This window comes from Onychostoma macrolepis, chromosome 17 (genome assembly GCF_012432095.1).
Source record: "Onychostoma macrolepis isolate SWU-2019 chromosome 17, ASM1243209v1, whole genome shotgun sequence".
NCBI classification, from domain to species: domain Eukaryota; kingdom Metazoa; phylum Chordata; class Actinopteri; order Cypriniformes; family Cyprinidae; genus Onychostoma; species Onychostoma macrolepis.
Genome location: NC_081171.1, coordinates 31,524,482 through 31,538,682, shown reverse-complemented (window position 1 = coordinate 31,538,682; position 14,201 = coordinate 31,524,482). Strand labels below are relative to the sequence as shown.

The 14,201-nt window shown below is 38.3% G+C and overlaps 1 protein-coding gene across 6 annotated transcripts in view; it reads right to left on the bottom strand.

Moving 5' to 3' along the window:
- The window catches only part of cdin1 (CDAN1 interacting nuclease 1), an 84,056-nt gene that overhangs the window by 35,927 nt on the left and 33,928 nt on the right, over positions 1-14,201 (bottom strand). For 4 of the 6 annotated variants that reach the window (XM_058749056.1, XM_058749054.1, XM_058749058.1 and 1 more), the window contains 2 exons: positions 1,429-1,511; positions 927-976 (listed from right to left, as the gene is read on the bottom strand). In XM_058749056.1, the coding sequence (XP_058605039.1) occupies positions 927-976; positions 1,429-1,511 (133 nt within the window). Of the gene's footprint in view, positions 1-926; positions 977-1,428; positions 1,544-14,201 lie in introns of all 6 variants that reach the window. The other 2 variants (XM_058749055.1, XM_058749060.1) reach the window with 2 other exon arrangements.

Sequence of the window (14,201 nt, the reverse complement as noted above, 5' to 3'; positions counted from 1 at the left end):
CAGTCATGTTTCCAGATGAACACTTACTGGACTGAAGCAGCTCAGCTTTACTTGATTCTCCATCAATCATTTTCTAGAAAAATCAGTGCGTCTCAAATCTGATCATCAGGATCTTTCCAGAAGCTTTACTTTCACTGTTCCTCAGCGGAGGAATGATCTTCATCTCACATCTTCTGAGGATCTCTCAACCAGCATTGCATTATATGTTTGGATCATTTCAGTCTCATCTAAGACATATTATTGGAGATATAGAGCGACCGCTGATATTTACATCATTTTATGTCAGTATCTGCTGCACTGTTATAAAGATCTCATTGATTTATATTATGTTTATTTATTATATATATATATATATATATATATATAGAGACACACGTATTATGTATTTAACTTTTAATTAATTATTTAATTTAAAACAAAAATCTTTTTGAATTAAACTTTACAGTGAACTGTGTAGAGATTACAGACTTGCCTACTGCAGAGAAATGCAGGTAAGTATCTTACTTGACACTGTAACGGCCAATATTAACGTTAATTAGTTTTAATTATTGATCACTGCCTAAACAGTATGTCAGGCAGGACAAAAAACACACGAGAAGCAATCTGATAAGATCAAAAAGTCAAAAAATTGCTGAAATGATCTGGATTCAGCCAGATTTACTGAATAGAAAGTGCTGAAATCTAAATGAATGGGAAATATTTCTTACGATGATGAGGTGAAACACATAAAATCTTGTGCTAAAATATAACCCTGCACATGTGAGGAAATCAAACACACACACACACAAGGCTGTTTGACGGCACGATACAGACAGTGAACACTATAGATCTCACACACACTTTTATGTCAGGTGCAGCTCTGCACATCTCGTCCCTCTGAATAGCTCCTCGTCAATTTCAGGCTTAAAGTTTTATGGGAAGGATACTGTTTGATGCAGTCGACCAGCGGTCCATAACAGCAGTCATTTACTGTGCACTGAAAAGAGCGAAGAAATATTACAGTCAGGAGGGGACGGGCCCCTCGGCATCCATTACAAACACCCATCATGCACTGCAGCACGCCACACGTCACCTTATTAGCAGTTTATTCAGACTAGCGATGGATTCACACGAGAACATCTCAGAAACTAACACAGAATCTCCCAGTGTTTCGCTGAGCACTATATAATTAGCATAAAGAAAATTACAAGAACACCAAACAATGAATATGAAAACAGAAAAATTTGGGTTTGTTCCTTACACAAAATTATCACATGACTTCAGAAGACTGAATACAGAGCACGATACCGTTATGATTATAGTTTACAGAGTTTTACAGCCTCTGATCACAGTCTGCTTGCACTGTACAGTAAAGAGCAGCGTGAACATTGTGCTAAACATCTTGGATTGTATTCAGTAGAAGAATGAGACAGAAACAGATGTTGGTACCTGCTCGACGTGCTTGGCTAACAGCAGGTCTGGTATGAAGTACGGCTCGCGCAGCATGTTGTTGAGGATGTGTCTGGAAGCTGCTGATGGAGAGAGACGAGTGAGCAGGAACACACTGTAAAAAAGGCAACTGCACATTATCCAGTTTACGACACCTTTCGAGTCTCAAACACTAAAACACTATTTTCCTGAAACGACACAGAAACCCTTGTCAGACCAACAAAATTACCTTAAATGTTGTCCCAACTAGTCAAACTAGTCAGCTGTCTGAACAAAGAATTTCATATTGTTGAAATGTTAAGGTTCAACTTTGTGAGCTCCCAGCATGCATTGCAGCATGAATAAATTATGCAGTTACCGTTATAGGATTATTGTTTTGCTGTTTGCCGACTTCATTTAAAAATTGTTTTGTCATTGTTAGTTATTTGTTGTACTGCGATGTAAAGAACATTTGTTGATTGCCACTGTTTTTGAGGTGTAGTTTCGAAGCCTAGAGTATGTTCAACCCCTTATATCCGAAATCTTAGTCTTGTAAGTTGTTTTACAAAGACAATGTTAAAGTTAACAAAAATAACAACTTTATTCAACAAATCATCTCCTCCGTGTCTCCCTGTAGCGCCATTTTGGAGAGTATCACATACGTCAACAACGTATGCAACGTATGTATGCGTTTACGTATGTGATACTCTCCAAAATGGTGCTACAGGGGGACGCGGAGGAGATGAACTGTTGAATAAAGTCTTTATTATTGTTTTCTTTGCACACAAAAAGTATTCTCGTAGCTTTGTAAAATTACGGTTAAACCACTGATGTCACATGGATTATTTTAACGATGTCCTTGCTATGTTTCTGAGCCTTGATCGCGTAAGGACACTAGCTGTCTATGGAGCGTCAGAGAGCTCTCGGATTTCATCAAAAATATCTTCATTTGTGTTTCGAAGATGAACAAAGGTCAGTAATTAATGACAATTTTCATTTTTGGGTGAACTATTTAAAATCGATAATGTCGTGACAACATCTTTTTTTATTTCAGGAAACAGAAAAAAATTTATTACCTCAATGACATTAATTGTCGTTTCAGTTGCTGTGACAAGAATTTTTCTATTGGCAAAATAAACAATAGAAAAAGTATATTTACTGAGAAGAACTAAAAACTGTTTTCTCAACTATTTCTTTTTTACAGCGCATGCATTAGACATTTCCAGATGAAAGGCCGGATCTCAGCAGCAGCAGGTACCAATGAAGACGCATCTCCTACATCTGCAGGATTTCTGTGATATGAGCATACAGAGGTTTGGATGAATAATCTGCATGTCTCACTCCATTCATGCTGCACTAACATTATAAATCAGCCCACGAGCCCTTGGATTGATTCCCTATTATTCCAACACAAAATCCATCATTTTCAAACATATTCAGATTTAATGGATTGAATCATTGTGTCATTCTAATGATATATCCATATGAGAGGGACAGAGGCAGTGCATGATGGGAAATATGAGGCCTTGTTCAGCTCAAATAGATGGCGATGAGAAAGAGTCAAATGAGTCAACTATAATGCAAGTCAAAGTTTGTGTGCCATAAACAGTCATGATTTTGATTTTCAAGACCATTTTTCTGTGAGCCCTGCAATTGTAGCTTTAAGACTTATGTGTGTAAATGACCTCTGTTATTATTGGCTGACCTCCAAATCTCCAACCTGAGGAGGCTAGACCAAGACTAGACCCCTCAAGGTCCAGATCAACACACTCTGTTACAAAATGAGGGTGCCTATTCTAATAAACTTAAACAGAAATGTTGGCACATTTGTTTCAAAAACTGTGTGCAGCAGATCTGCAGCAATCTGAAGTCATTAGAACACTGAGAACCGGACCGTGGAGATCACAAACCCAGACCAGGGGCATATTCTTGATATGAAAGTCGTCAAAGTTTGGCTGGTCTAAAAAGCATCTTTCTCCAATGAGAGCCAATTAAAATTGGCCATGTATTCTGACAATATCAATAATCTTTCATTAGACACTCTTAAAAATAAAGGGTGTTTCCTTTCAGCAAACAGTTCTTAAAAGAACCATTGATTTCTCTGCTAAGAACACTTCAATAAGCTAAAGAACCTTATTTCTCTATAGAGGACCTCCTGTGGAATGGAAAGGTCCCTTGAATGTTAAAAGTTCTTCATGGAACCATCAATGCTGATAAAGAACCTTTACTGTTAAAGAGTGTTGAAAGAAAACAAAACCGGTTCCCCGAACACTTCATCCCATCTCAAGAACCCTTTTTTGTTACCATAGATGCCAATAAAGAACCTGTATTGGACACCTTTGTGTTCTAGTAGCCAATTCTGTAGTAACTGTATAGTAATATACACTAGTAGTTGTATAGATGTACAGTGGGGCAAAAAAGTATTTAGTCAGCCACCCATTGTGTAAGTTCTCCCACTTAAAAAGATGAGAGAGGCCTGTAATTTTCATCATAGGTATACCTCAACTATGAGAGACAAAATGAGGGGAAAAAAATCCAGAAAATCACATTGTAGGATTTTTAAAGAATTTATTGGCAAATTATGGTGGAAAATAAGTATTTGGTCAATAACAAAATTTCATCTCAATACTTTGTTATATACCCTTTGTTGGCAATGACAGAGGTCAAACGTTTTCTGTAAGTCTTCACAAGGTTTTCACACACTGTTGCTGGTATTTTGGCCCATTCCTCCATGCAGATCTCCTCTAGAGCAGTAATGTTTTGGGGCTGTCGCTGGGCAACAGCGGGTTGAGATCTGGAGACTGGCTCGGCCACTCCAGGACCTTGAAATGCTTCTTACGAAGCCACTCCTTCGTTGCCCGGGCGGTGTGTTTGGGATCATTGTCATGCTGAAAGACCCAGCCACGTTTCATCTTCAATGCCCTTGCTGATGGAAGGAGGTTTTCACTCAAAATCTCACGATACATGGCCCCATTCATTCTTTCGTTTACACGGATCAGTCGTCCTGGTCCCTTTGCAGAAAAACAGCCCCAAAGCATGATGTTTCCACCCCCATGCTTCACAGTAGGTATGGTGTTCTTTGGATGCAACTCAGCATTTTTTGAGTTTTTACCAAAAAGTTCTATTTTGGTTTCATCTGACCATATGACATTCTCCCAATCCTCTTCTGGATCATCCAAATGCTCTCTAGCAAACTTCAGACGGGCCGGACATGTACTGGCTTAAGCAGGGGACACGTCTGGCACTGCAGGATTTGAGGCCTTTGTTACTTTGGTCCCAGCTCTCTGCAGGTCATTCACTAGGTCCCCGTGTGGTTCTGGGATTTTGCTCACAGTTCTTGTGATCATTTTGACCCCACGGGTGAGATCTTGCGTGGAGCCCCAGATCGAGGAGATTATCAGTGGTCTTGTATGTCTTCCATTTTCTAATAATTGCTCCCACAGTTGATTTCTTCACACCAAGCTGCTTACCTATTGCAGATTCAGTCTTCCCAGCCTGGTGCAGGTCTACAATTTTGTTTCTGGTGTCCTTTGACAGCTCTTTGGTCTTGGCCATGGTGGAGTTTGGAGTTGGACTGTTTGAGGTTGTGGACAGGTGTCTTTTATACTGATAACAAGTTCAAACAGATGCCATTAATACAGGTAACGAGTGGAGGACAGAGGAGCCTCTTAAAGAAGTAGTTACAGGTCTGTGAGAGCCAGAAATCTTGCTTGTTTGTAGGTGACCAAATACTTATTTTCCCGAGGAATTTACCAATTAATTCTTTAAAAATCCTACAATGTGATTTTCTGGATTTTTTTTCTCATTTTGTCTCTCATAGTTGAGGTATACCTATGATGAAAATTACAGGCCTCTCTCATCTTTTTAAGTGGGAGAACTTGCACAATTGGTGGCTGACTAAATACTTTTTTGCCCCACTGTACTTGCTTGAGATTGAGTCCAAAAGATCAAGCCTCCAACCCTAAAGGCCATTGCACACCGAGTCCGAAATCTTTGCGCGCTATAAAATAAATACGACCTCACGTTGTGTCAATCATGTTTACACACTGCCTCCGAAAATTTCATCTGTCATAAAAATGTTTTGCATCGGTCGCAAGCATTTTTAGAGGTTTTTTGACAACTCAGAGCCACTGTACAAGCGAACGCCAAAATCAAAACGCAAAAATGGCAGTTGTCAAGTTCATCCACTTAAAAGATCCACGTAAATTCCATCCATGTAAATTGGTGGTCGTCTTTTTAATATGTGGCTCTAGTATCGCTAGCAAAGCATCAAACTGAGCCACTAACATCCTGAAAATAAACTTTGAATCGCCCGTGATCTCAATATATAATATATCAGGATTGTATTGACCCAATATTTCCTTTATTTTTCTCTTTTTAAGAAGCGAGAGGACAACAAAATCATCCTCACTGCTTGAAGACTCCAGTTAGAACTGTTTTGTGTTTTTTTCGCAATGGATTAATACACGTCGGACTCAGAGTGCAAGGTTTCTGTGCGTGACAAATTTTTAGGATGACGAATATGAAAGAAATAAAAGCGTGCTGTCAAACGATTAATCATGATTAATCCCATCCAAAATAAGTTTTTATTTACATAATATATCTGTGTGTACTGTGTATATTTATTATGTATTAGGGGTGTCAACATTAACGCATGCGATTAATCAAAAAATTAACGCGTTAATATTTTTTTAACGCAAATTAATCGTTTGATAAGGTTTGACCCCAACTTCTTCCCGTCATCGCAGCGTGGAAGGTTATCTATCATTGTGTGATGAGGGTACAGCACAGTGTTGCCAGGGTAACGACACAAGCGGGCTATTTTGAAAATACAGTGGGGGGAAAAATTACAGAGCTGTGGTTTTTTGGGCTACTTTTATAATGTACGGCAGTCGCCCAGAGTGTATATAGACAAATAAATATTAAAATAGATCCTTTTACTAATGTGTATTATACTTTGAATGTATATCTGGCAGCTTAAGAACAGAGAGACGGTTGTAGCATCACAAACCACTGTGAGTTTCAGCAGAGCAGCAGATATAAACATGACAACAGCCACTATAGATTATATAAGATAATAAACACACAATTACGATAGATATGGTCTGTATGTTTTTTTAGTTGAATGTGTACATCTGAAATGCTAATTTGTGCAGCGATATAAAAGGCTATAAATAGCATATTTTAACAACAGTAAACGAATTCCACATGTGATCGTAAAAGGAAGTTATTACAAACACTCGATGGTGGTTTGAAGTGAGTTCTGAGTAAAAGTGCACTATTAATCTCATAAATTGCCTTATGAAGCATGATGCTAATGTTAGCTCTAATGCAGCTGCAGAACAGGTCCAATTCTTCTTCATAATGCATTTTGTCATAATACTTCACGTAAGGTCGCAAGAAATGTTTTGTTGTATTTATTTAGAAATACTTTTGATAATAGTTGGGTAAATGTATACTGGGATTGAAGAGATGTGGCTTGGTAAACGTTTTATTGCCCATATAATGGCTGAATAAAAACAAAATAATAATGACAAAAGAATAATGATTTTGTCTCATACCTGGCAGAAGTGTGAAAGGTTATGTTTCCTTAAACTAGTTTGTCATGCATTTCTTTATTTCAACACATTCACAGGTAAATCCTAGTATTTTAAATTTGTGATTAATCATGATTAATCACAGTCCACGACTGTGATTAACGCGATTAAATTTTGTAATCGATTGACAGCACTATTATGTATATATAAATACACACACATACAGTATATATTTTGAAAATATTTACATGTATAATGCAAAAAATGCATACGAAAATCTTGGACTCAGTGTGCAAAGACCTTAAGACTGGAGCCCTTTAGGCTCTCGTTACACACCCCTGTCATCAGCATCCAGCCGCACACAAACACACAATCCTCCCTCACTGGTCGCATCTCAGAGGTCTCTCTCTCTCTGTCGAAACATCAAAACCCTGCTGGAGAAGAACAAACGCTCGCTCTCATCTTTTTTATCCTCCTGCTGAAAGAGGACGTGAGGAAGAGAGAACAAAGCCAAGTCAGCAGTCCTCTGCACCGGCGGCCCCTTGTTTTTCAGCTCATTTTTCTCCCAGATTGCTACCTTCACACGCAGATCCATACGCTGCTCCGGCGCTCCGCTCGGCAATGAACAGAGCTATATTTCCCCTTGAGTTAGGACACCTCGTGACAAATGATAATGGATAATCAATAAAGCGGGAAATATGAGGCCACAAACTTTATGAAGCCGGGAGACATATTACTCCCCAACAACACTCGTTTCCCTTAACAAAGTCACTACGCCGCTGCGCCTAATAATCTGAGGGAAAATCAAAGAAGCCGCAACCACATCAGCAATATTGGCAACTTATTCCACTTTAATGGCATTTTGATTGATTTTTTCCTCTTAATGGTACTTTTATAGATTTGATGCTGGTCCTGCAAAACAGCAGTGTGTAATAGAGCTCCCCGAAGGCAAGCAGCAGCCATTAAAGGCCTTGTCTTACCAGGACTCGTAATTGGAGGTTGACCACCATCGCATTTCACACATCACACAACACCACCTGCCTCAAACGGCCGGCGCGTCCATCCGTCCATCCCAGGGCCGTTTCCTCCATTTTCTGAGCAATGGGGTTAAGAAGAGTCGTAAAAAGAGGATGACCTTGCGGCTGACATTGTGGGGTTTCAGCCAAGCACTGACCTGATGAAAATGGAGGCCAGAGAGCTAATAAATCAGGCCGCTTTTAAAATGAGTTTACTCTAACGCTCATTCATCACGGCCCGTAATGCCATTTGCAGCGGCGGATCTGCAGCGTGCAAACGGCGCAGTAAATAACAACAGAGCCGAAGATGCGCACACGTCGCCGCAGCCTCTGGCATCGCCGTGCATTTATTAAAGACGCCTCCGCACGACACTGTAAACACACCACGAATTTAATGCAATTGTCCCGTGTCGACATAAATTCCGACCGAGGCGTCCTTATCTGAGGAGGGAAATATTAAAGAGGAAAGACACCCTCCGCCGGGAGTTGTTCAGGAGCAGGGAAGCGCTGTTTACCAAAAACACAGCCACCTTTAACAACCCCTGATGAAATGACGAATGGGGCGGCGGAAAGCGGCGCAACCTCGTCTCGCCATTATCAGACTCCGAAGAAGCGGACAGAAGCTCATTAGAAGGCAGCGCGCATCGAGGGTCGATTGTCGTAAAAAAAAAAAATAACGAATGACAATCGTTATCGCCCCTGACGCTGATGAGCTCTGGAGTTTGTTTATTAATTAAAAACCCTTCTTCTTACGGTTATAATAAAGACGCCCCCTCCTCCTCGGCGCCTCGTGAACGCCGTCGTACATCAAACTTCATGATGCGCGCGAGAGGCGCTGGCTGATAATGCGCCCCTGCTAAAGCTGATTTTCCATGATGAATCTGGGAGCATATAAATTGGCTAATATCTAAAAACATTTACAGATACTAGAGGAATTGACTACTTGCGGGCCGTGATGGATGAGGCTGTTAGACGCCAGAGGACAGCTCTGCAAATCTCTGCGGCTGCCTAAAGCCCTCATTTGATTTTCATATTTACTTCTTTAAACCCATCCTCCTCTCACACGAGGAGCAGCGGCGCTCGTGTTAGTTTCCTCCGCCTCTGGTGCGCTGGAGACCGGCGGTGATGTGCTGGGGCTCCCAGCAGGGTTAGTGGGGCAGAACTGATCTGCCTCCGTCTGATTGCGTCTGATAGCAGGGCTGCAGCTCGGCCCGGCTCTGAGCTCCAGTTACGCCGCTCCACGCTAGTAATTAGTTTACTTGCCAAGGCGAATGCTTACCTCACCCACCTCCTGCAGCTGCTAATGAAGAGCCGGAATCTCCGTATTCAAAGGCCAGATTTATCCGCCCGATGCACTTACCTTCACCGAGATCTGCCTTTGTAGCAGGGATGGGCACGAGTACTCGAGCACTCGAAAGAGACGGTCAATCAAAACCATGATTTCTTTTTCTAATTGGTTAAGGCGGCATTTTGGACACCCTATAAATTATCGTAACTGGTAAAAGACTGTAAAAATGCTGTAGCAAATACCTGTTAATTGGTTAACTGTAAGCTTCCTTACTATTCACTCTTAAAAATAAAGGTGCTTCACAATACCATAAATGGTTCCATAAAGAACCTTTAACATCTGAAGAACCTTTCTGTTTCACAACCTTTGACTGAATGGTTCTTTGTGGAACCAAAAATGGTTCTTCTATGGCATCGCTGTTAAGAACCTTTTAAGCACCTTTATGTTTAAGAGTGTATGGTGATTTTTTTAATAGAAAAAGAAAAATATAATCTTATAATTTACAGTGAAAAAACAACAACCAAAAATCCTCTGTGAGACAGTTCACATTTGATTTTGATTTTTTTTTTCACTGAAATTACCGTTTGTTCTTAGCTTTTTCTTATCAATTATTTGAATTAGGGTTTTAGGTTTCATCTTATGTTGTTAATTGAATGTTTATTGCAGTGTCATGTGTGTTACCGTGATGGTGTTTTGCATTTGTATTACACTCTGCACCTTCTAGTTAGTATTTAGCTCAGCTTGTGGAAAGCTACTTGTGACGAATCTTCATGTGTCTTTCTCTTTATCACCTGTGTTTTTATTGTCAGTGTACGATAAAGCTACAAAACAGATTTAAGTACTTCAGTAGGCTGTATATTAACATTACATCAGTTTGTCACACTTTTTTTCTTTTTACTGTACATTTAAGATCTGTGAAACCTAAAATGTTGCTACTGTATTTTTTACAGTAAAGCTATGGCAACCGCACTGCTGTCTTTAAATTTCTCATATTATTTTTTACAGTGTATCTCACACCAGAGAGCTAAAGGGAAACTATGGCTTTGAAAGAGTGCACTGATGCCTGGAATCACTCTGATCATGAAAATACAGTGTGAAGTGCCAATCTGTGAGGCTGTAAACTGTAATATTACACTGATGTTGTATACTGTATACCTGATCATTCTCATTTGGGATGTGTTTGAGTAACTGACCTGCTACCAAAAACACTTAAGTTTATCAGTGTTTATTCACTTTCAGCTCTTGCAGCTCAAACAGCAATAACTGACTATGACTTGGATGGTCATATACATAATATTATAATGAGAACGCTACTGTAATAGAATGTTGTAAGTTGTTGACTAACAAGCTAAAGTTCCCTTGTGCAATCTCATCCTTTTTGTGCAGATGTAAGTTGTACTTTGTATGTTTATGTCGTGCATCTATCTCATATAAGATGGGTTTGGTTGAATCAGCCTTAGTTCACTCAGCTCAATTTCAAAAAATCTTTGATGCATTATTTATAATAACTAGCAGTGTTATTTTTCTCATATCGTTTTCATCAACAGTATGGTTTAATTATGTGCATGTGAAGTCTAAATGGGCAAGTCGATGGTCAACTCATCAAACTGCTGCCCATCTAATATGACATAATGTGGAAGAGAAATGGAAAAACAATCTGACTTTAAAAGGTTCAGTTAAAATGAGCACTGCTTCTGTCAGTCATCCACAGCCATCAGCGCAGGAACTATTCACTGGATATCCAGGCACAAATGCCTTTAAAGAAATGAAAAGCTAATGTGAATAGAGCCAGAATGTAACAGTAATCTAATTTAAACACGAGCTGTCCAGCCCAGAGCCACAAAACACCAAAGAGACTGGAGTAAAATCGCAGAAACGCCCAGCAGTGCTTTCTAGGAAAGTCTGGCGTTCAGAAGATCCCCTCCCAGACGTCTGCAGGAGAGGAAGGATTATAGATGTTGATATCATATTCGATATGTGCTGAAAATGCCCTGAACGTATTGATTTATTTACATGCGCATCCATCTGGCCCGCGCGCCGCTGGAGCGGTCTGGGGAAAACACGGACACAACACTCACAAGAGAAAAGACTTCAGAAACAATCTCAAACTCTCTATTGATCCCGCTGAAGTGAGTGGATATATTCAGCCGTCCCAAAGGCACAATTTCTGCGTCTCTTAAATGCAAACAGGGAAGAAAAGAATGAAAGAAAATAAAAGATGGTGGTGTGCGAGGGCCGTGGCTGGCGTATATGAGGCTATTGATCCGTGCGCTGGCTGGAAACACCGAGCGGGCCGGGAATGATGGATGCGCTTGCCGATAGCGCCGGACAAACCTGTTAGCTAATTGCCAGCAAAGACAATTATCCAGGCATTGTTTGATGAAAGCAACACATTACAAAAGTCTAATATTCACACAGGGAGATTCAGTAATTGAAGGAGTTCAGTGCCGCGGGACAGCCGGGTCACTGGAGGAGAAGACGGCGTGTCAAAATACACGTCACTTCCATTAGAATCGGAGCTGGGCTAGTGCGGTCACGTGATGCTAACGCCACAGAGCCTCTGGAAAACACCTCAGACCGAAGATCATCAATTCTTCTCACACTATGAGAACTGAACCAATGAAAGCATTGTCCTTTAATTACATATACTTATTTTCTAAACACCTCACAACACTGTAAAAAATAAGTGTAATTTTAACTGTAACATTTTGTAAAAACGCTACGAACTGTTAATAGGAGTGATATGTACTTGAGTATTGTAGGGTAAACTTAAAATAATTAATTAGAAATTACTCAAACTTTACCTGGCCACGTTAAGTTTACTTATTTCCTTAGCTAATTTTACATAACTTAGTTAAGTAGATTTTACTTAATTACGTATTTAAATTTTACTTCAAAAATATGCGTGCAAAAAGTAAATTTAACTTCTTGTTTTTTTTTCCAGTGCATATACAGAGAAAAACTGTAAAAGATCTAACCAGACATTTTATGTAATTTACATGTCATGTAATTTTACAGTAAAATGCTGTTAATTGCACAGTTTTTAGAAGTAAAAAAGAACAAATCAATGTATAATTTAGTCAAAACTGTAAACTGATATTCCTAGAACTCCACATTTTAAAGTATTTTGTTTAAATAATCATGTTTTTAATAGTTTTTGTTGTCAGTTATGTACATTTGGGCTTTATGTTACATCTTCTGTTGTTTAATGAATGTTTATTGCATTATTTAAGTATCATGTGTGTTACTATGATGGTGTTTTGTGTTTGCATGAATGACTCTGTGCACCTTCTGTATATTATTATATACTTCTGCTTGTGGCGAAGCTACCTGTGATGAGCTTTGATTCTTCATGTGGCTTTCTCTTTTACCGCCTGCATTATTATGCTGGTTGTCAGTATGTTAAAGTTACAAAACTGATTTTAATAGCAGTGTGCGTTGTTGAATTTACTGGTTCACATAAAAATTTTCTTGTTTGTAATTTATGATTTGTTTAGCCGTAAATGTGTTTACAGTTTTTCTGTATTTTTTACAAAATTATTCTGGCAACCACAGCAGCCAATTATTATTTTTTGTTGTAAAACCTACAGAAAATACACATTTTAAACAAAACATTTTTATCATTTTGTATTGTTGTCTGATATGGACACTGCCATTCACAATCTGGGTTATTACAGCCAACCAAAACTAAAACCATAACAAAACATTTGTTACTTAAAAAAATCCTAAATAAATGTTAACTAAAAAAAAATATATATTAATAATAATAATAATAATAACAACAATAATAATAAAAGACTTATTTCAGCTAGATGTCAAAGTAACATTTCTCACTTTCATTTACTTTAACTTGATGCACTAAAATAGCTAAAACTGAAATAAAAATGAATAAAAACTAATAAAACTGACAAACAACAATATTATCAAAACAATTAACTAAGATTACAATGAAAAGGGAAAACAAATATAAAAATAAAAATATTAAATATATATAAAGTCACATATTAATAAAACTATAATAGTATCTCAGTGGTACTAAAATAACTCTGTGGACAATATATTTAGATAAATATAGAATTATAGGTAACACTTTATTTTAAGGTGCCCTTGTTACACGTTACATGTACTTACTATTATAATAACAATAAATTATGCATAATTACATGCAAGTAACTTGATTGTGCTAAAGTGGAGCTATTGCAAGTATACTTCAGGTACACTTTAAATATCTTACATTTAAAGACTGATATTATTCAAAGATTATACAATCCTCATCAGCAGTGACATTAAAATGCATTTTAGGGTTAATATTAATAAATGTGCATTGCGCACAAGTAGTACTCCAAATAAATTTTAATATCAGTAAGTTTCGAGCGATGTCAGTAAATATATTAATAGATCTGAACTATACTTAGTATGAAATACATGCATTTTAAATATATTACTTTTTGCTAGGGTTAGAAAGCTTGGTCACCCTTTATATTGGGGTATATCTTTATACATAAATGATAAGTACAATGTATTTATTCTGCACAAGCACTGCTATTAAGGTTGGATATGGGTGAGTTTATGGACACGTTTAGTGGCATGGGTTGGTTAAGAAGTATGTGTAGGTGTAATCATAGGTGTAACTACAGAACTTAATTATAGATTGCAGGTATTTTTAAATACAAGTACAACATAATAACATGTACGTGCAAAACAAGTGCATTGTATTAAATGATTACTGTAAATGTCAGTGCACCGTAGTTGAAGACACTTCACACAAAGTTTGTCCAGAAGCTCATTATACTTAATGAATCAACCCTAACAAGTCTGAGAGATTGAAATATTATTGGATATCCTCCCTAAATCTGCTATTTTGTATGGTAGGTTACAAAAGTAATTGTCAACAGAGTGTGTCGTGCTGTACAGTGTTAGAGCTTTATTCGGCTTTATCAGAGTGATGATACG